At 53.1% G+C, this 18,039-nt stretch overlaps 2 protein-coding genes across 3 annotated transcripts; both read right to left on the bottom strand.

Moving 5' to 3' along the window:
* Positions 1-22: 22 nt before the first annotated feature.
* Positions 23-11,121, bottom strand: Mybbp1a (MYB binding protein 1a). Its single transcript, XM_055597272.1, has 26 exons — positions 10,889-11,121; positions 10,698-10,793; positions 10,031-10,114; positions 9,877-9,951; positions 9,677-9,784; positions 8,797-8,972; positions 8,538-8,705; positions 8,312-8,429; positions 7,457-7,752; positions 7,199-7,309; positions 6,733-6,858; positions 6,434-6,601; positions 6,247-6,346; positions 4,775-4,871; positions 4,538-4,689; positions 4,187-4,273; positions 3,931-4,092; positions 3,680-3,853; positions 3,446-3,606; positions 2,755-2,998; positions 2,528-2,659; positions 2,374-2,442; positions 1,839-1,952; positions 1,603-1,704; positions 819-967; positions 23-710 (listed from the first exon to the last, which is right to left on the bottom strand). The coding sequence occupies exons 1-26, from the start codon at positions 11,078-11,080 to the stop codon at positions 116-118; spliced, it is 4,056 nt and encodes a 1,351-aa protein (XP_055453247.1). The 5' UTR covers positions 11,081-11,121; the 3' UTR covers positions 23-115.
* A 2,204-nt stretch (positions 11,122-13,325) lies between these two features.
* Ggt6 (gamma-glutamyltransferase 6) lies at positions 13,326-16,486 on the bottom strand. 2 transcript variants are annotated; one of them, XM_055597276.1, is made up of 5 exons: positions 16,446-16,486; positions 15,991-16,218; positions 15,182-15,384; positions 14,991-15,104; positions 13,326-14,679 (listed from the first exon to the last, which is right to left on the bottom strand). In XM_055597276.1, exons 2-5 carry the CDS (start codon positions 16,125-16,127, stop codon positions 13,640-13,642), a joined length of 1,494 nt encoding a protein of 497 aa, XP_055453251.1. In that variant the 5' UTR covers positions 16,128-16,218; positions 16,446-16,486; the 3' UTR covers positions 13,326-13,639. The 2 variants fall into 2 exon arrangements, with proteins under 2 accessions (XP_055453251.1, XP_055453252.1); XM_055597277.1 differs by lacking the exon at positions 14,991-15,104 and having other exon boundaries at positions 15,991-16,459.
* Positions 16,487-18,039: the final 1,553 nt, after the last annotated feature.

Genomic DNA, 18,039 nt, shown 5'->3' on the forward strand with positions numbered 1-18,039 from the left:
CCCAAAGCCAAGAGACTGGTACCATCCATCATGGCTTCTTTATTAAAATATTGGTGAAAAAATAGGAGTCTCTGGGGCTGGTGAAGGCAGGGGGAAAACAGACCACACACCACACTCAAGGTGTCTGAACTTTCCTCCTGGCCACTCTCCTTTTCTTGACCCCACTCTGTAACAGGCTGGGGCTCCTGCTGACCAAAGACAGCCTGGCCCTTTTTTGTGGTAGGGCAGACTGGGGGGACTTTCTTACGACCTTTGTGGGCAGAGCCTTCTGATGGTGCCTTTTGCCTTCAGGCTCTATGGGGGACGCAGGAGTGGCTCCATTCACCTGTGACAGCTTCCCTTTTTTCTTCTGAAGTTTTGGGGTCTTGGCAGGGGTGTTGGGGCTTACGGTGGGGTTGTTGGGAGTTGGACACTTGGCCCCAGGTGTCCCATTCACCTGGGATGGGGTGTTGGCCCTCATCCTCATCCTCTTCCTCTTCTTCTTGCCTGTGCTGGGGGTCTGGTCTTGACCAGTGGCAGCTGGCGCGGCATCCCCTGGTACTGCACCCTGCCCCGGGGCAGCATCCTTTCCTGGTGTGGTGCCTTCAGATTTCAGCTTCTTTCGCTTCTTGGTCTCCGGCAAGAATCCCTTTTTCTTTCGCTTCATGCTAATGGGACTCTGGGTATCAATAGGAATATCCTTGGCATTCTTCTTTTCTGACTTGGGACGCCTATAAGGAGACAGGGAGAGGGGAGAAAAGAGAAGAGAGAAAAACCAGTATTGGTGAGGGTCTTTTCAGCTATATTCCATAGGTGTGGGTCCCTCTCCCAGAACATACTGTACTCCTAGCATCCTCATGGACTGCCAGTAGAGGTCGTAGAGGCGGTTGGAGCCAGAGGAGTGATTCCCCTGTTGTAGGTTTTGCTGCAGCCTCTGCTGCTTGCTCTGCAGCAAGGCCAACAGAGTAGTGAGGTCCACAGACAGCTTCTGCAGAGAAAAGGCAGCCTGTAGTAGCAGTGGATGGCCTGGCCTCTAGCCAGCTTTTGGGTCTTCCCACTTGCTTCTGGGTCCTTAGCCACTCTTGTCTCTAAGTCACTAGTCCCTCTGTGGTAGAGGAAACAAGAGCCCCTCCCTTTCCATAGCCAGGGACCTGTGGCTGTGCTTTTGGAGCTCCTCAGTCACCTGCAGAAGTGGATGCCCATCTCCAGTGGCCTCCTGGCCTCTACCCTGATGGGCCCTGAGTAAGTCCTGCCCCTTCCTGGTCTTAGTCTCACCATTCCTCCCTGCCCCTGTATTCTGAGCCTGGAAATCTGGCCTCCTTCCAAAGTGCTGCCCACCTGACTCTTCTCATGGTCACTAAAGCCTTCCTTCTTGGCTTTCTTTCTGGCACACAGTGACACCCCCAATCTTCCAGGTCCAGATGTGGCCCTCCACCCTTTGAAACCAATCACTTCTATCAAGACAGTGGCGCTCTAATCTTTTGAAAGGCCAGATTCATCCCCCTGAAGCTCCTCCATGTGGCTCCCAGGCCACACAGCTGGTGGGCTTCCTCCCCAGAGGATTGCTGTCAGCACCCTGAGGTGCTGTGCATTCCATCTGGACAGCTGCCTTACCTCCCTTACCTCGTGATTGATTGTCTTGAAGAGCGTGTTCAGCAGCTCCAAGGTGGACAGCTCCCTCTGGTGCTCCCCTTTGCTTTGGGCCTCCCCAAGTGTCTGCAGGCTCTATGGAGGAAGGCCAACACTGAGGCACCCCTGAAAACAACTCCACACCTTTCTACACCCCACATATAACAGTGGCCCAGGGAAAGGAAATGTCTGGAGCCTCAAGCTCCCAGGAATAGTGTCACAGTTATTACCTGGGTGACCATTCCCAAGACTTGGCCAATCAGCTGCTCCCACTCAGGATCCTCAAAACATACTCTCAGCTCCCGTGCAGACAGGGTCTTCTGGAGCAGCAGGCAGGCCTGGGCCTGAGCAAAGATAATGTAGTCAGCTGGAGCCCCCCAGAATGTTGGGCCAAGGCTTAGGAACCCACACAACCTTAGGAGGCTGCCTGTGCTGGGCCTTAAAATCAACACTTTTCTTTGTATATGGGAAAAGGGCTGCTGAGGCCTGCAAAGACTGGTTCCAACTGGATTGAAGCAAGACCTCATATTTGGAGCTCTGGTCCTTACTGACTTCATACTATCTCCCTGAGAACCCAGGCATCTAAGCAGACAGGGGATGCCTTCTTGTGCAGGCCAGAGATGAGATCTCAGCAGAGCTGGAGGCCTTGGCAAGACAGCAAGGTACCTTCAGTTCCTCTGTGCCTGAGCACAGCCAAGGTCAGTGAAGCAGGCATCTTAGGACTCAGTGAGAAGATCTGCACAAGTGATTCAGACAGACCCTTACCTGATGGCGGGGCCGTGATGGACCAGCCACATGCTGTACCAGGATAGGAAGCAGGTTCTTACAGATCACCTAGGGATTGGGGAAGGACAGGAGCCATTAGCTGGGGACTGGGCTGGGCAGGGTTCCCATGAGGCAGGCTGGCTTCTGCACTTACTGGGTATCGGGAGAAGAGGCTGAGGAACATGGGGACAGTGAGTGGGCTGTTACGCTTGCTCAGAAGAGATTTCAGTGCTGCTGAGTACACCCGGGTCACAAAGTCCAAGTCCAAGCAGTTGGCAGTGTGGTCCTGGTGAGAGACCCAGGGTGAGACCGGAAGGAGTCCTGGGCAAGAACTGGCCTCAAGTGCTCGCTGGAAATGGCCTGGGTTGGACCCCGACTCACCTTCGAGTCCGTGGGTTCAGGCTTGGTGTCAGTGCCCTGTAGTTTCTGATCATCTTGGTGCCTCTTAGTGGTGTTGCCCTTGAGGACTCGCAGCAGGTACAGAGAGGCATTGAAGTAGTAAAGGGCGACTGAGGCATCAGCCTGGCTTCCGGCCTGCTGCACAAGCCGTTCCACCTGGGCATGCAGAGCCTCTGCACAGGGCTGCACCTCGTGGCAGTAGTGGCGAGCACGGCACAGATGGTGCCTGGGGATGGGCAAGGCAAAGTTGGTCAAAAGGTGGCCCCCCACTCTGCTCTGCCACAAACAGCAAGAACAACCCTAGGTCCCACGGCATAGGTTAGGAAACCAACTTAGAGGTGGACAGAGCCTTGATGCCTCTGACCTGGCCCACCTCTCTTGTCTGGATCTGTCTTGTGGGACAGTGGCCTTAGACCTCTCCTATGTCCCTCTCAGGGACAGGGACACAGTGGGGCAGGGACAAACCAGATAGTGTCTGAACACGCAGTGATCTGGACTGGCACAGGGTTGGGTGAAGACAGCCCTACCCTCCTGTCAGAACTCCCAGCCAGCTTAACACTGATGGCTGGGATGGGACCAGAGCTTCAGGACCCCTAGTTTTTGCACAGGGAGCACAAACATGAGAAAGAAGGCTAGCCAGGGCTCTGTGTTCGCCAGGGGCATGGACACTCACATGAAGATGCGGGCAGTCTTGTGCAGGAGGTCCTGCTCCTGCTTGGTGGAGCCTTTGCTGCGCATGCTGTGCTGGATCATGTTCAGCAGTGGCTCAAGTAGCTCAAGGATCAGGGGGTGCTCAGGCTGCTTGGTCACCAGCACCTCGATCAGGTCTAGTGCCTACGGCCAGAAGGCTGGGAGTCAGCTCATGCAGGGGCAGCTCAGGGTGCCTAGCAACTACTTGCACACTCACCCGGATCTGGAAGTCCCGCCGGAGCTTCTTCTCCTTCTGCACCTTGTTCTTCTCCTCTTGCCGGGCCTGGATGCGCAGCTTCTGCTCTGCAAAGAGGCTGGCCAGGCTCTGGTCAAGGGCCATCATGGCCTCATCCCCAAGCTCCTCCTCATTGTCCTCATCGTCCACTCCACCCTGAGGCACAGAAGCACAGCCATCAGCCTGGCCCTGGGTGGGTGGACACCCCCCCCCCCCCCCCGGCTCCTGCTCACCAGTGCATTCCCAGCTTGCAACACTTCCATTAGCTGCTGACGGAAGCCTGGGTCCACATCCTTATCACGGTCCTCTTCTTCACTCTCTTCCCCATCCTCGCTCTCCACGCTCTCCGCATCACTCGCTGAGCTCTTATTGTCCTCACTATCTGAGTCTTCTTCCTGTGGGTGGGAGGCAGGTAAGTCACACCTTAATGACACCATACAGCTTCTCTAGCCATTCACCCTACCCTGCCCGAACCTCACTGATAAGTACCTCTCCATGCTTCAGCTGCTTCTCATCGGTATCATCAGTGACCACCAGGTTGTCATCCTCATCCTCATTTTTCTCAGGGTTGAGGACCTGAGAATAAATCCCAGATCACAGTTGTACCTGCCGCCCTGACTAACTGACCACCTTCCTCAGGCCACTCCTGCAGTCTCTTCTATGTTGGCCAGAGGCCCCCACCACCCCAGGGAGAAAAAGGAGTGTCTTTTGATGAGCCTATGAAGATGGCCTGGGTAGAACGGTACCCAATCGTGATGCGGCAGAGGATGGGAAGATGCCACCCTCCCACACCTCAGTGGACCCATCTCATAATCTATCTCTCCAAAGGCCCTAACTCACAGCCAGGATTAGCTGCAGACCACGTGGAGTAAGGTGGGAACAGATATGGCCAAATACGTTCCGGACCACCTGGCGCATCAAGTTGCTGGGTTGAGCCAGCAAGGACAGCAAGATCTCCACCATCACCTCCACCCACACTGGCTCCTGGGAGGCTACAAATGGGAAAGCAGATTTAGGTTAAACAGGCTCCATGGCTACAACCTGGTTACCCAGCCTGCCCCAGGGGCAATGACATACCTTTGGCCCTAGAGCGTGATCGGCGGGGATTCTGCTCCATGCTTTTCTTGATGCAAGTCTGGATGTCACCTAGGACATCACAGGCCTCTTCAGGAGACTGTAGGCAGGACAAAACAGATGTCAGAGAGGAACTGGAATCAGTCCTTAGGAATGTATGCCAGACACTGGCCTATGCTGGCCAATCACCCTTACCATTCAGAATAGGCACCCCAAGAGCCTTTTCACACCTTATATATAATCAGAAGACCATGGAGGCCAAGTCCCCCATTACCACCCACAGTCAAGGCTGAAAAGGACACCTGGGCCACAGGACTAGCAAATGCCGACCCCACCATGCTGATCTATCCTTGCATCTTGGTTTTAGATACAGAACTTGAAAACCATTAGTTTTAATTAAACTTAACTGCATCTTGCTGGGGATATGCTTGGGTACCAAGAAAACACTCTTTGCCTAACAGTACTGTGAGCAGAGGCAGGAACCCAAGCCTTGGCCAGCAGTCTCTAACTCCCTGGCTTTGAGAACTGGCAGGGATCTGCTCTCTGGGTTGTGCCTTTTCTCCAAGGGTTTGATAAACCTGAACTGCAGTTTTTTTTTCTGCCAGTCAAGTTCAGAGATGCAGAGGGTCTGGGGACACATATCTGAAAACCACAGGATTGTTGCTAACAAGCACCAGAAGCAAATTCTATAGCCACGTAGCCAAAAGAGTCGTGCATCCTCAGGCCACTAAGACCTCAAGTAGCACTGGTAAGAGAGCTCAGGGGACTAGCAAGATGACTCAAGGCAAAGGCACCTGCTGCCAGACCTGCCGCCCTGAGTTTAGTCCCCGGGACCCACATGGTGGAGAGTAGATTCCCCAAGTTGTCCTCTGACCTCCACATGTGCACTGTAGCACACAACACCATACAAAATATAATTTAAGCTTCTTAAAGCAAACCAGAGAGGAAGACAGTGTGGTACTGGAGGGCCCAGCCTAGAGCGCAAACAAACTGCAGAAAATGATGCACTGGGAAACTGGAGCAGGCCAGAGTCTTTTTTGGGAAACATTAACCTCAGCCATGACTGTCCCTTGCCCGGGGTGGAAGGAAGCCCTCAGTTACATAAAGAAGCCCGGGAGCCCTTTCTGGGCAAGCACCCTACATGCCATACTGGCCTCCCTCCTGCAGAAGGCAACACTTTCTCTCATAACCCATCACTTCCAATCCGTAAATCCTATCTAGGAGGAACTGTCTTGGCCACCAGGTGTGGCCCAAAGTGGTCTATTCTGCTTCTGGCACCTGCAGAGGGCAACCCGGGTGGAGAACGTGGGATGCTGACCAGTGTTCAAGAGGATGGAGTGGTTCCCCCATGCTGTAACTTTCATGCAGGGCTGGGCTGGCCTAGGGAATCTAACTTCAATCTCCACCTCGCACTGCCCCCCCAAGCCTCTCAGGAGGGAAAGCCCACGGTGCCTCAGAGCTCAGCGCCACAGTACCTTGAAGAGGTGGAGGCCCACTAGAAGCAGCAGGTGCTGGAAGGCACTGGCCTTAGGCTCTGAGGAGCGGGCTTCTAGTTCCTTCAGAGTACTCATCATCCTGAACGGTGACAGGGACATACACGTGAGCCCCACTGGCAGGCAGACAGGGCACCCTCCTCCACCCCAAGACATCCCTCGCCCTCACTGGTCCCAGGCCTGGCGCTGCTGTGTTGTGAAGGGTGTCACGATGGTTACGTTTCGGCTGTGGTTCAAGAGCATGTCTGCCAACTGCACCAGGCGGTGCGTCCAGGGCTTCCCACTTTCAGCCAGGTCTGGCATCTGCCTGAATTTCACACTGAGGGTCTGTAGCAGGCTGCGTAAGGGGAGATCAGGTTCACAAGACTATACTAGTACATCCAACCCTTGGACCCATGAGGTTCTCTGACCTTGATTGCAGCTTAGGAAAGAACAAGCACCCCCATCTCCTGGGCGGCCCAGGCCTACCTGAAGAAGGCACCAATGATGAACCCCCGGTTCCGGTTGTCCAAAGGAAAGGAGAAGCGCTGCTTTGTCTCTGGGATCTGGGGAGTGGCCTTCTTTGTCTTGAAGAAGGCGTGGAACAAGCAAAACCTGGGCACAAACCAGCAGCGGCACAGGTAAGACTCAGCTGCAAGGGCCATTTCCCCAGTGTCACCCTCGAACACAGGTAAGGTGTTGCCAGAACCAGAGCTGCTCCCCGGAGCCAACACAGATGCAGCTACTGTGGGCAAAGCTGTCCAAAGGATCGATCCATGGATGGACCAAGCCTGAACCTTTGGGGCTCCACAGCTGTAGATTTTCTGGGTTTCTTTCCCTCACTGGCTAAGGTACCCCCTAAGTCCCCACTAACAACTTAACCCAAAGGCTACTGGCTCCAGGAGAACCCAAACAAGGACAGCCATGCCACCTGCTGGGCATGTCCCTCACACACCTGGCTACTTGCTCAACAACAGCATCATCCTTCTCCAGGTGCAGATGGTCCACAAGGCTGACTAGACGATGGATGATCCACTTCCGGAGCCGGAACACAGATCGCTCAGGCCTGGGAGCAGAGGTCACATAAGTCAAACATGTGGCAGGACCACCCCCCACCCTGCCAGCCTCCAAATATCAGTCAGGACACACGAAGACCGCCATCAAGAGCTAACTTTCCTCCTTCCTCCTCTAGTCTGAAGCCCCCTCTACATACACATTGATCGAGGCGTCCTGAGCTCTCTTCTGGTTGACAGTGCTGAAGTCAACCAAGGCATCCAGGTCAGGCTGGAGGAACATGTCCCGCAACCAGGACACATAGCTCTGCAGGGCTTCAGTATTCAAAAACCGCGTGACACGCCAGAAGGTAGGCATAACGGGGAGACCCTGGTTGGTGATGGACGTAAAGGCTACCATCATAGCAAACTGCCGCTTAGGGTCATCCTGGCAGCCTTCGAGGAAGGTACCCACATATGTACTTATCTCTGGGATGAACTTGAACAGGTTTTGGGGCTGCAAGAGATGAGCATGAGTTTGGGTTACCAATGTGAAAAGGCAGGCACCACGGCCTTCCTACCTCTCCCCTATACTTAACCCCACGACTTCGCCTGTACTGGTACACAACAGGGCTGATTCTAACATTTCCACTAAGACCTATCTTTGGTCCCTCAAATTTCTATACCCCCAGCACAAGAAGGCTGCCATTCTGCCTGAAAGACTGAAGACAAGGTGTTTTCCTGGTTTAATGTGGCATGGGGGGAACCTAGGTTCAAATCCTGATAGACCAATACCTACCAATTTTCATGATTACTACCTATGTGCCAAGCAGCAGGATATTTGCTTTCTGACAACCCTTTGCACATTGTCTTGTGGGAAAAAGGCACAAAAATGCAGAACACACTGGGGTCATAACTAGTGTGACCCCAGCAGTGTTCCAAATAGATGGCTGGCTGGACCTGCTGGTGAGTGGGTCTCAGGACTAAAGGGCCAAACTCTTGTCAAGTCCCCTGTCCTGCCATTATCATCAGAGAAAGAACCCAGTGTCTGGCCTTTGGGACGGGATGACACCTACCTTAGAAATCACCATGTGCTCCCCAAAATGGCGGATCAAGTCTCCCCGCATTACCAGCTGCAGCTGCTCTTCTGACAGCAGGGGCAGGGATGCACCCAGCAGGCGGAAACACATGTAGCTAAGAAGGGTTGGGGCAGAGGTTGCTCAGACAGCCTGTTCTTTTGGGCGGGTTTCAGGACAGGGTCCACCCAGGCTGGTGGGGAGAGGAGGCTAGTGTTACACACACCTGGATGTCCAGCAGGGCTTCTTCAGCAGCCCCTCCTCCAAAACCTCCTTCCAGAACACTGTGAACTTGTTTTCCTTAAGTGCCAGGCGGAGCAGGTCCAGAGCCACGTCGGGTAGCTTGTGCTCCTTGCGCACAGAGTTGGCCGCCACCTTCAGTATGTTCACCAGACTAGAGGGCAGAGAGGACTGAGCAAACACTGCCTGGAGGACTAGGAGTTCAGGGCACTTCCACCAAGAGCCCACCCACACTTTCCTCAAACCTGGGAATATTTGCTTCTGAGAACAGGTCAACAGTGCCCATCAGCGACTCGAGCTTTGTTGGTACCCTCTGCTGAGCCAAAAGGAAGAGCTCCAAGTGCTTAGGGGAGCTGAGGATCACTTTCAAGTCATCCTTGAGGACCTTCGGCAGGATCTCCTGGAAGATGGACTCTGGGACCTGGAGCGGGAGAGTGGGTGGAGAGGGTAGCTCTCCCAGCACCCTGGTTTCTTCCTCTACAAACGGGCTTTTGATATAACACTAGTCAACCAATTTGCTAAGCATCGGACCCATAGGAAAGCACTGTCCCCTTCCCCAACCACACACCCACACAATCTCCAAGCATCCTACTACTGAGGGCTAACTGGCATGAGGCTGCACTTAAAATTATTCCTCTTTTGATTTTTAGAGGACCGGTCTGTTTCATAGACAAGGGTCCTATGTGGAAACTGCAACTTGAATTCTGGTCCTTCTTCATTTGTGCAGAAAGGCCAAATCTGGGGTGAGCTACTGGCAAAGAATTCTGGATACAAAACTGCCTCAGTCTCCCAGGGAAGACAGTACAGACCAGAGCTTGGCCAAAATAACTATGGCAAATGTATTTAGATTGTCTTCTATATATTCAGACATTGCAAGCACTGTTCCAGACCCTCACTATCCAAAGATAACACCATAGAGGGTTATGGAGCATTTTAAGTGCCTAACTGAATAGAGATGTACTGTGAACCTGAAAGACATGCTTGGATATAAGACATCACAGAAAAAGGAATGTAAAAGTATCTACAGCTCCTTATATGCATGGTTACCATCTGTCCTCATGTTCCCGTATGTCAACCCAAATCTCAATGTTTCCAAAAACAGACAGCATGACCGTGATCCCGCACCTCAGATAGGATGTCCACCAGGGCCTTCATTGGCTGGCCCTGCAAATGGTTGTGGTGATGGGACAGGATCTTCAGCAATCTCACTGATTTCATCAGGGCCTCTTGGTCCTAGTACGCACAGAAAGCAGAGTGTGAATGGGGCACCCCAGTTTCCCAACACCCCTAAGCCAGCCTGTGCCTCCTGTATCCCAAGCCCTTACCTTCACCAGGCGGCCTGACTGAAAGAGGGCTAGCACTCCAAACAGGTTTGCAAAGAGAGTGGGTCTCATCATTGCCTGAAAGAAGATCCCAAACACTCGTGAGGACGCCCCACACCTGCTCGGGGCAAGCTGGCCTGCCTGGGCCCACACTCACCTTGTTCACGCTCTGCAGATTGTGTTTCTCTTGTATCTGACTCAGGATGCTGCACAAGGGGATGTCCTCGAAAGACTGTAACAGCTGCCAGCAAGACCAAAACATGCTCAGAGGAATGCCCCAAGAAGCGACCCTCCGCCAAGTCTACTTCCTGTCTTCAGCTTTCCCCGTGTAATCACTACTCCCTTCCCCTACCATAAGTGCCAAAGCAGCATATCATGCTTTCAAGAGCCCTGTCTCCACCAAGGTCTTCAGAAGGCCAAGGCTGCTCACCTGTACCTCTTGAAAATTCCATCCTACCCATTGATCCTGCTCAGAGCTGCCTTGAGGCTGAGGCTTTGAGTCTTCATTGCTTTGTTGTACAAATTTCTAAGTAGCCTGTCGACAGCTACATTCCTAACTTAGCTACCCAACCTTGCAGAAGCCAACCTCAAAACTCCCTACTTCCAGTAACTGTAGCCAACACCCCTGATAAACATGTATCAGAGAGAAGACTTGTTCAAACTTCCCACCGGCCTGGACTGTGCTGTAGATAGGCCGTGCTTGGGTGCCTCCTCCCACCTATGCCTGCATCCGCTAAAAGCATTTCCCCGATTTCTCCTGACCCTGCAGCTGCGATGGCCCCCATCCTTACACCCCCACCTTCTGCTCAGACGCACCGCCTCACCTGTGCCAGCGCGAGACTGTAGCACGGCCGAGCGGCTTCTCGGCCCACCCCAAGCCCAGTGATCAGGCGCTTCAGGGCGTATTTCATCTCTGAGCCCTGCGGAACCAAGAACATCCCTTGTGTTCAACAGTGACCTGAGGGGCCCGCCCCTGCCCCATTACCGCGAAGGCGTCCAGGCCCCGCCATCATACACTCGGCCTTGTGCGCAAGTACTCCAGCAGTTTCTCCGTGGCCTGGAGCCGCGTTTCCTGCTCCGGCTTCGCGATGTCCCAGAAGAAGTCCAAGAACTCGCGGCTGTGCTCCAGCAGACCGCGGCGGTCGCCTTGGGGAGATTCTGCGGCAGGCGCAGGCTCGGCTTTCGAGGGGCTCTTCATCTCCGCCATGCTGCACGGAACACGTGGGCTCGGCAGACGGTCTCTTCCAGGTCAGGGCTTGGCGCGTGCGCACTGGGAGGGCCGGCAGGGGCGGGGCCTGGCGGGTCGGCCGGGAGCGCCCCGCCTTTCTGGTGGGGCCGTGGGTGGAGCAGCGTCCGGGCGTCCCTCGTGCGTGGGGACTGCGGGGTGGGCCGCTTCCTTCACGCTGGAGGCGTTGCGGACCAGCGGCGGAGCTGGCAGTCCGCGACAAAGCCTCAGTACGTCCTCCCGGACCCGGGTCTGCTCGGGAGGTGTTCCGAGACTCGTGCAGCAGCTCTTCCGCGTCTGCTGGGTGCTCGGGGACAAAGCCACGGCTTCCGTGCACTTCCTTTTTAGTAGGAAGAGATGGTTGAAGTAGCCGAATACATTTAAAACTACAATTATGAGGAAAGTAAAAAAGGCGGAGCGCAGAGGGAGCCCTTTAAATGTTAAAGTACGTGAAAATATCTGTTTAAAAAAAAATGCCGGGTGTGGTGGTTCACGCCTTTAATACCACCACTTGGGAGGCAGAGGCAGACGAATCTACAAGAAGAGTTCCAGGACAGCCAGGGCTGTTACACAGAGAAACCCTGTCTCGAGGAAAACAACAACAACAAAAATTAAAAGGAAAATTCAATAGATGCTAAGATACTATTTCAAAGAATGGTAACTCGATGAGACTATGTTAAGACTGTGACACGTGGGCTTGACAGCTGAGGGACAAGATGGACTCAACTGTTTGCCAGGGTAAAAAAAACTGAAGAGGGGACAAAAGAACAGGCCAAGGACATTTCTACTTCAAAGGTCCCTCATTTCTGAAGATAAGGGAGTGAGGTCAGTTAGGGGATGCCGGCACAGGTGCCTGGGAAGCAAGGTTGTTTAGGACCCCAGGCCAGGCTCAAAATTTCTTCCCTGTGTGGAGGGAAGAATTTACATTTTTAAAAAAGGCAACTATTGGCTGAGCAGGCATGGCCTGTGGCTGTAAATACAGAGAGTGAATTCGGCTGGAGTCAGAACTGGGCTAATCTGGCACTGCTCAGGATGAGTAATGAACAAGCTGAAAGGAGATTAACTAGAGAGGATGCCAGGCTAAAAGCTACAATAGTTGAGAAGATGGTGGAATCTTTGAGTCTAGGGGTGTTTTGTTTGAGAGAAAGGTGGAGAGGGTGCAATCAACAGTTCTACTAGCTTGGGTTTGGGGACATGGTATGGTTGTAGAGTACCTGCTAAGCTGCTAAGCATGGCAAGGCTCTAAATTTGATCCCCAGCTCAACAAAACAAAATAATTAGCTGAGTGTGTTGGTAGCCCATGTATGTAATCCTAGTGCCTGGGTCAGACTGGATTACTTAGTGAGACTCTGCCTTAAAAAACAAAGTTCTTGCCAGGTGGTGGTAGCTCACGCCTTTAATCCTAGCACTCAGGGGGCAGGAGGATCTCTGTGAGTTTGAGGCCAGCCTGGTTTGGTCCAGGACAACGAAGGCTACACAGAGAAACCCTGTCTAGAAAAAACAAAAGAAAAGCCAAACCAAAACCAACCAACCAAACAAACAAAACCCCAAAATTATAGAGGCTGGGGATCTGCTCATGAGTTAAAAGCACTTACTACTACTGTAGAGGACCTAGGTTCAGTCCCCAGCACCGGTGTCACTGTAACACCGGTTCCAGGGGAGCCAAAGCTCCTTAGACCCGGCATGCATGTGCTGCACATGCACATACGTAGTCAAAACACTCACACACATAAAATAACAATGTTTTAATTAAAATATTAAACCCTCAAAACATTAAACCAGAGTGCCTTTTACTTTGTCAGGTAGGGGAAGTACTACTGGATGTCCTTGCCCTAGGTCTGAAGAACTATTTCTAGAGAGTTGTATCCAAGAGATCTCAGGGAAGGGCAGGGCCAACCCAGTTCCAGCCCTTTTGTACTTAGGGCACCTCCTATTGACTTTCCCAACACTTCTCCACCATCTGCTCCACATGTGAAACTAAGAGATTTACCTTGCACAGGTGGAACACAGGAAGCAGAAGGTGCATGGAACAAGAGAAGCTGAAAGAGACCAGGCCAGGCTCCATCTGTGTCTGGTGTTCATCATCTGTGCTGCCCATGGCATCAGGAATCTCAAAGGTTACTGAGAAAGTTAGCTTCCATTCCAACTGGTAAAGAGCAGCAGAAATGATCCAGTGGAAGATGGAGCTTCCCACGCTGCCAAACACTGCACAGGGGCTGAAGTGCGTATCAATGTCCTTGCAGTGAACTTTCCTGAAGGGCGTTGCACTCAGGCTCTGTTTGTCACTCCCTGGGTCCATAATTTGATTTAAAAAAAAAAAAAAAAAGCCAGGAATTCCATCAGTACAGGTACCAGGAAACATGACTGGACCAGTCCTGGGTGCCAGAGCTAGAGTCGGATACCAGAACAGGATGGCAGGCAGGTTGGTAGAGCAGCAAACACATCACAGATACATTCTTTACGCATTCATTGCTGCCAGGCCTTCTCTGTCTGGCCCTTGGCTTCCAGACAACTCTGCCCCCTCCAGGCTCTGCCCCTCTGTTAATACCCCCGAAAGGGGCTGCAGCCATTGGGGACACTGGAGACATAGGCGTGTTCTGAATGGACTGCCACCTGAAGTAGGGTCCCTTGACCACAAATGCCAGGGCTCTCTGTGGGTCTTTGTTGGCTTTGATGCTGGGGCTGCTGTTGGATTTGGGGTACTGTCAGATGATTGAGCAAGGTGCAAGTCATGGCCTTAGCCTCTCTGGGGGCCCCTGAAGCCACCAGCCCCAACATATTGGCTTCTGTGTCATCCAAGCTGCCACGGAAAATGAGTGGGCAAGCCCAGGCACTCGGTGTAGAGCTGGCTACCAGGCTGCTGAGCAGAACGCCAGTGCTTGGGGACAGGTGTCCAGAGCCAAAGACGCTGTTGATTGAGGAGGTTAGAAGGAGCATAGAGCCACTACTGTCCACGCTGGCTAGGGCACTGCTCACTGGAGTCTTAGGCATTTGCAGGTGTGATGGGCAGAAAGCAGGGCTGGGTGTGCTGGAGTGAAGGGTCGACTCCAGCAGTTTCAGGAGTCTGGGGCCTGCTGAGGGGCCAGGAGTAGTGAACAGGACGCCCTGTGGCATGAGAAGCTGCAGTGCAGGCTCCAGGGAGGGCATGGGCTGAGCAGGTGGCTCTTCTAGCCCCAGGTCTTTGACCAGCAGATTCAGCAAGGCACTTCCAGCAAGATCCGGGCCGGAGGCCAGGGCCTCTCTGTGCAACACAGCTGCTAGGTTGGGATTGGTGGCTAGAGCCCCAAGACCCAGTGGGGTCCCATTGGCATGGCAGAACAGTGGGCAGAGCCCCTTTGAGCCCTGAGCTGCTAGTGCGCTGGCCAGGGACGCATCTACCTCAAAGCCCTTTAGAGCCAGCATGGCAGGCTTGGCCAGCAAGTGTGGCCAAGGCAGGCGGCCGAAGTGTGTGTGAAGCAAGTGCAGGGCAGACAGAGCTGTGGGCAGCCCCAGGCCAGGGGCCAGGATTTGGGCTGGACCTGCTGTCAGGGCAGTTGAGTTTCCTGAGGAACTATTGTAGAAGAGACCCCAGAACATGGCACCTGTTGGGAGACATAGAAACCACACAGGGGTCAGAGACACTGGCCAGAACTGGGGTCAGGATCCTCTAGCAGTCCCAGGTGGAAAGTCACTATCTTGCTTGCAATAGAGGTCACTGACTAAGCCTGAAATCAGGAGTTACTAACCAGGCCTGGGGTCAAAGGTCACCCAAGACTAAGCCTGGTGCTCAGATCCTATGTCCTACTCACTAGCTAATCTTGAGGTAATAGCCATTGAATGCCCGAATGAGTTCCAGGTCGCTGACCGGACCCCAGGTTGGAGTCTGTCTTGAGGGCCCACAGATCACACTGACCTAGCCCTGTTGTATGAGGATGTACCACCGCCAGACACAGAGCTGCTCCAACTCCAGCGTCCACGACACTGCCTCCAGCAACAAGCAGCTCTTGGCCCAGTTGGGAACACGTGGCTGCAGTAAGGAAAGGTCTGTGTGTGATGGGGAGGTGCCCTGGACCACTAACCCCCACTCCCTTCCCAAGCACTGACCTGCGGGGCTGATAATGGCACTGTGGTGGAACACACCAGGGCGATGAGAGTGTCTGCTGGCTGGAGGGGCTGCAGGGCCCAAGTTTCCTTTTGGGCTATCCTTCCTGTGCAGCTGCCTCAGAGCCAGGGAGCCACTAACAGCCAGCAGCAGCAGGCCTGCCAGCAGGCGGGCCCAGGCTCCGGGCAGCCCACCAACCTGGTTTCTGTAGAAAGAGGAGTCCTGAGGCAGGGTGGGGTAGAGGAGCACCCAAGAATCCCAAGAGGATTCAATGAATGTTTCCCAAAATGTTTGGTTTTGCAAGAGTATAAACTGGCCAAGGAGAGAAAGAGAGAGAGTCCAGGCCCAGGGGACCGAATTGACAAAGACACAGATGTGGGAAAAGCTGGAGAAGCAGTCTGGCTTGGAGGGAGTGTCTACCAAAGAGCTGGGGGAAGAAAGAACCAGGCAGTCAGAAGGAAGCCTAGAAGAGGATTGGCACACAGGAAAGAGGAGGCTGAGGAGCAGGGCTCAGCCAGGTGTAGCCAGGTCCCAACCTGCTCAGCAGGTGCTGTTGCATGGGCGTGGGGTGAGGCTGGCAAAGCTGGGACAGGATAGGGACCAGCTTAATAGAAACACCTCTCAAGAGACAGATCTTTCTTTGAGTGGCTCGGTGCCATGTTGGGTCTGCAGCCCCCTCTCCCGCTCATGTAGAAAGTCCCTGGAGCTCAGCCAAGTGTGGATTGCCTGATCCCGCTTAGGGGATCCAGAGAGAGGACCTTGCCAGCCTTCCGGTCTGAGTTATGGGGTTCCCAGGCCCTTGCTGACTCACCGGGGGTTATTTTGGAGTCTTCTTAGGGAGAGAACCAGAGGTTCTGCTGTTTCTTCCTCTTCTTCCCCCCCTGACTCCATGCCAGGCTCCCAGAGTTGCAGCTTTTGGTAAAGCACGGCCCCTGTGGAGGCTTCCATGGCCCGTGCTGCCCCAGACCTCTGCTGAGAGCCTTGATTGTCGAGAGTGACAGGTAGGAAGGCAAGCAGGCTGTGGCTGGTGCTGGGTGGCCTTGGGGAATGGAGGTGGTGAAAAGAGAACAGGTCTGAGCAGGGCGGGGCCAGGGAGGCTGCTATGGGCCTTCCTCATTAGGACACGGGGCTCCCATAAAGGTTCCCCAAGCAGCTGCCATACAGGGGTCACAATTGATCCAGGTCTAGGAGGAGCCCACCCTGTAGCTATATAGACCACGGGGGTGATGAGAGATGTCCCCTTAACCTTTGAGATCCCTAACCTACCCAGGCTTCCAGGAACCAGGGGCATGAGTTAGAACTATGGTTACAAGGGTGGCCTGGGTGGTGGCTTAATACCACCAACCAGGTTATAGGGTCAGGGTGTGGCTTCCAGGTAGGGTCAGGGTCCAATCTTAGATCTTGAGAACAACTTGGGTGGTGAGGGCCACCCCTGGGTGTGTCATGTGGATCCTGTCCAGAAGGTGGCATCAGAGATCTCTGTAGGGAAACACTTGGAAAAATGGCTCCAATTCTTTCTCCCTGCAACTCACATCAAGGACCTGACCTGGCCCTGGGCAAAGAGGTGCTATTTGCAACCGTCCCACATTGGAAACTACTCAAAAACCCATTGTTGGGAAAATGAACCAAATAAGCTACCTTTCAGTCAATGGGCTATCTGTAGTAGAAAGAATGAGCAAGCTACAATTATGTGTCATACTGTATGTGAATCAGAAGGAACAGAGTGAGTTAAAGAGGCCAGGTAGGAAAGGGAACACATTGGGTGTCTTATGCAAGGCTCAAAACCAGGCAAGACTAGCTTTTAGAGTCAGAATTCAGCTGGGGTAGGAATAGAAGCAGGGTATCTGGGAAGACACTGGTGATGTCTGCTTTTCTTTCTCTTCTTTCTTTTTTCTTTTGTTTTGGTTTTTCCAGACAGGGTTTCTCTGTGTATCCCTGCTGTCCTCAACTTGCTTTCATGCTGGCCTTGAACTCAGAGATCCGCCTACCTCTGCTTCCCAGTGTTGGCATGAAAGACATGGGCAACCACACCTGGCCATCTTATCTTTTTTTTTTTTTTAACGATTACTAATGTTTATTAAACTAAAAGGTTTTTTGAGTTTTTGCTTGTTTGTTTGAGAAAGGTCTCACATGTGGACTAAGGTGGCCTTGAACTCACAGAAATATGTCTGCCTCTGCTTCCTGAGGGCTGGGATTAATGGTTTGTGCTGCTATGTTTCCCTTTAAGTTTTTTAAAAAAAAGTTCTGTTTCTTTCTTGTGTGTGTGTTTGTATTCTTGTGGTGTGGCGCTTGGATGTCACAGCATGCATGTGGAAGTCAGAGAACAGCTTGAGGCAATCGTTGTTCTCCTTCTGTCACCTAGATCCAGGGCACCAAACTTAAGCTGCAGGTTGACAGTGAGCACCTTTATCCCCCGAGTCATCTCAGTCCCCCCTTTGGAGACAGGTTCGTGTAGCCCAGGCTGCCCTCGGACTCCTCATGTAGCGGAGGTAGCATGGCCCTGAACTTCTGCCTTTACCTCCCCAATGCCTAGCTTAATTAAAAATTAACATCAAAATGTGAGTGGCTGTGAGTGACAAAATGAAAAGTTAGTATCAGGGAATCCAAGACGGCGGTGCCAATATCACACTGTGTCTGATCACAGAGACTGCGTAGCTGAACTGTTGGCTCCAAAACACCAGCAATTGTGTTTCCCAGGTCAAAGGAACATTGAGGGAAACAATCGGGTCCGACCTCAGGGCACCCAGCTAACCCCTGGAGAAGTTCCCGGTTTCCCGCAGGTGCTCCATTGCCAGCACAGAGCCACACGACTGCACACTGCGCTCACTGTCCCAGACTGAAGTACAGGCCCCAGACAGCA

Source organism: Psammomys obesus, unplaced genomic scaffold (genome assembly GCF_907164565.1).
Source record: "Psammomys obesus unplaced genomic scaffold, mPsaObe1.curated_primary_1811, whole genome shotgun sequence".
Taxonomy (NCBI): Eukaryota; Metazoa; Chordata; class Mammalia; order Rodentia; family Muridae; genus Psammomys; species Psammomys obesus.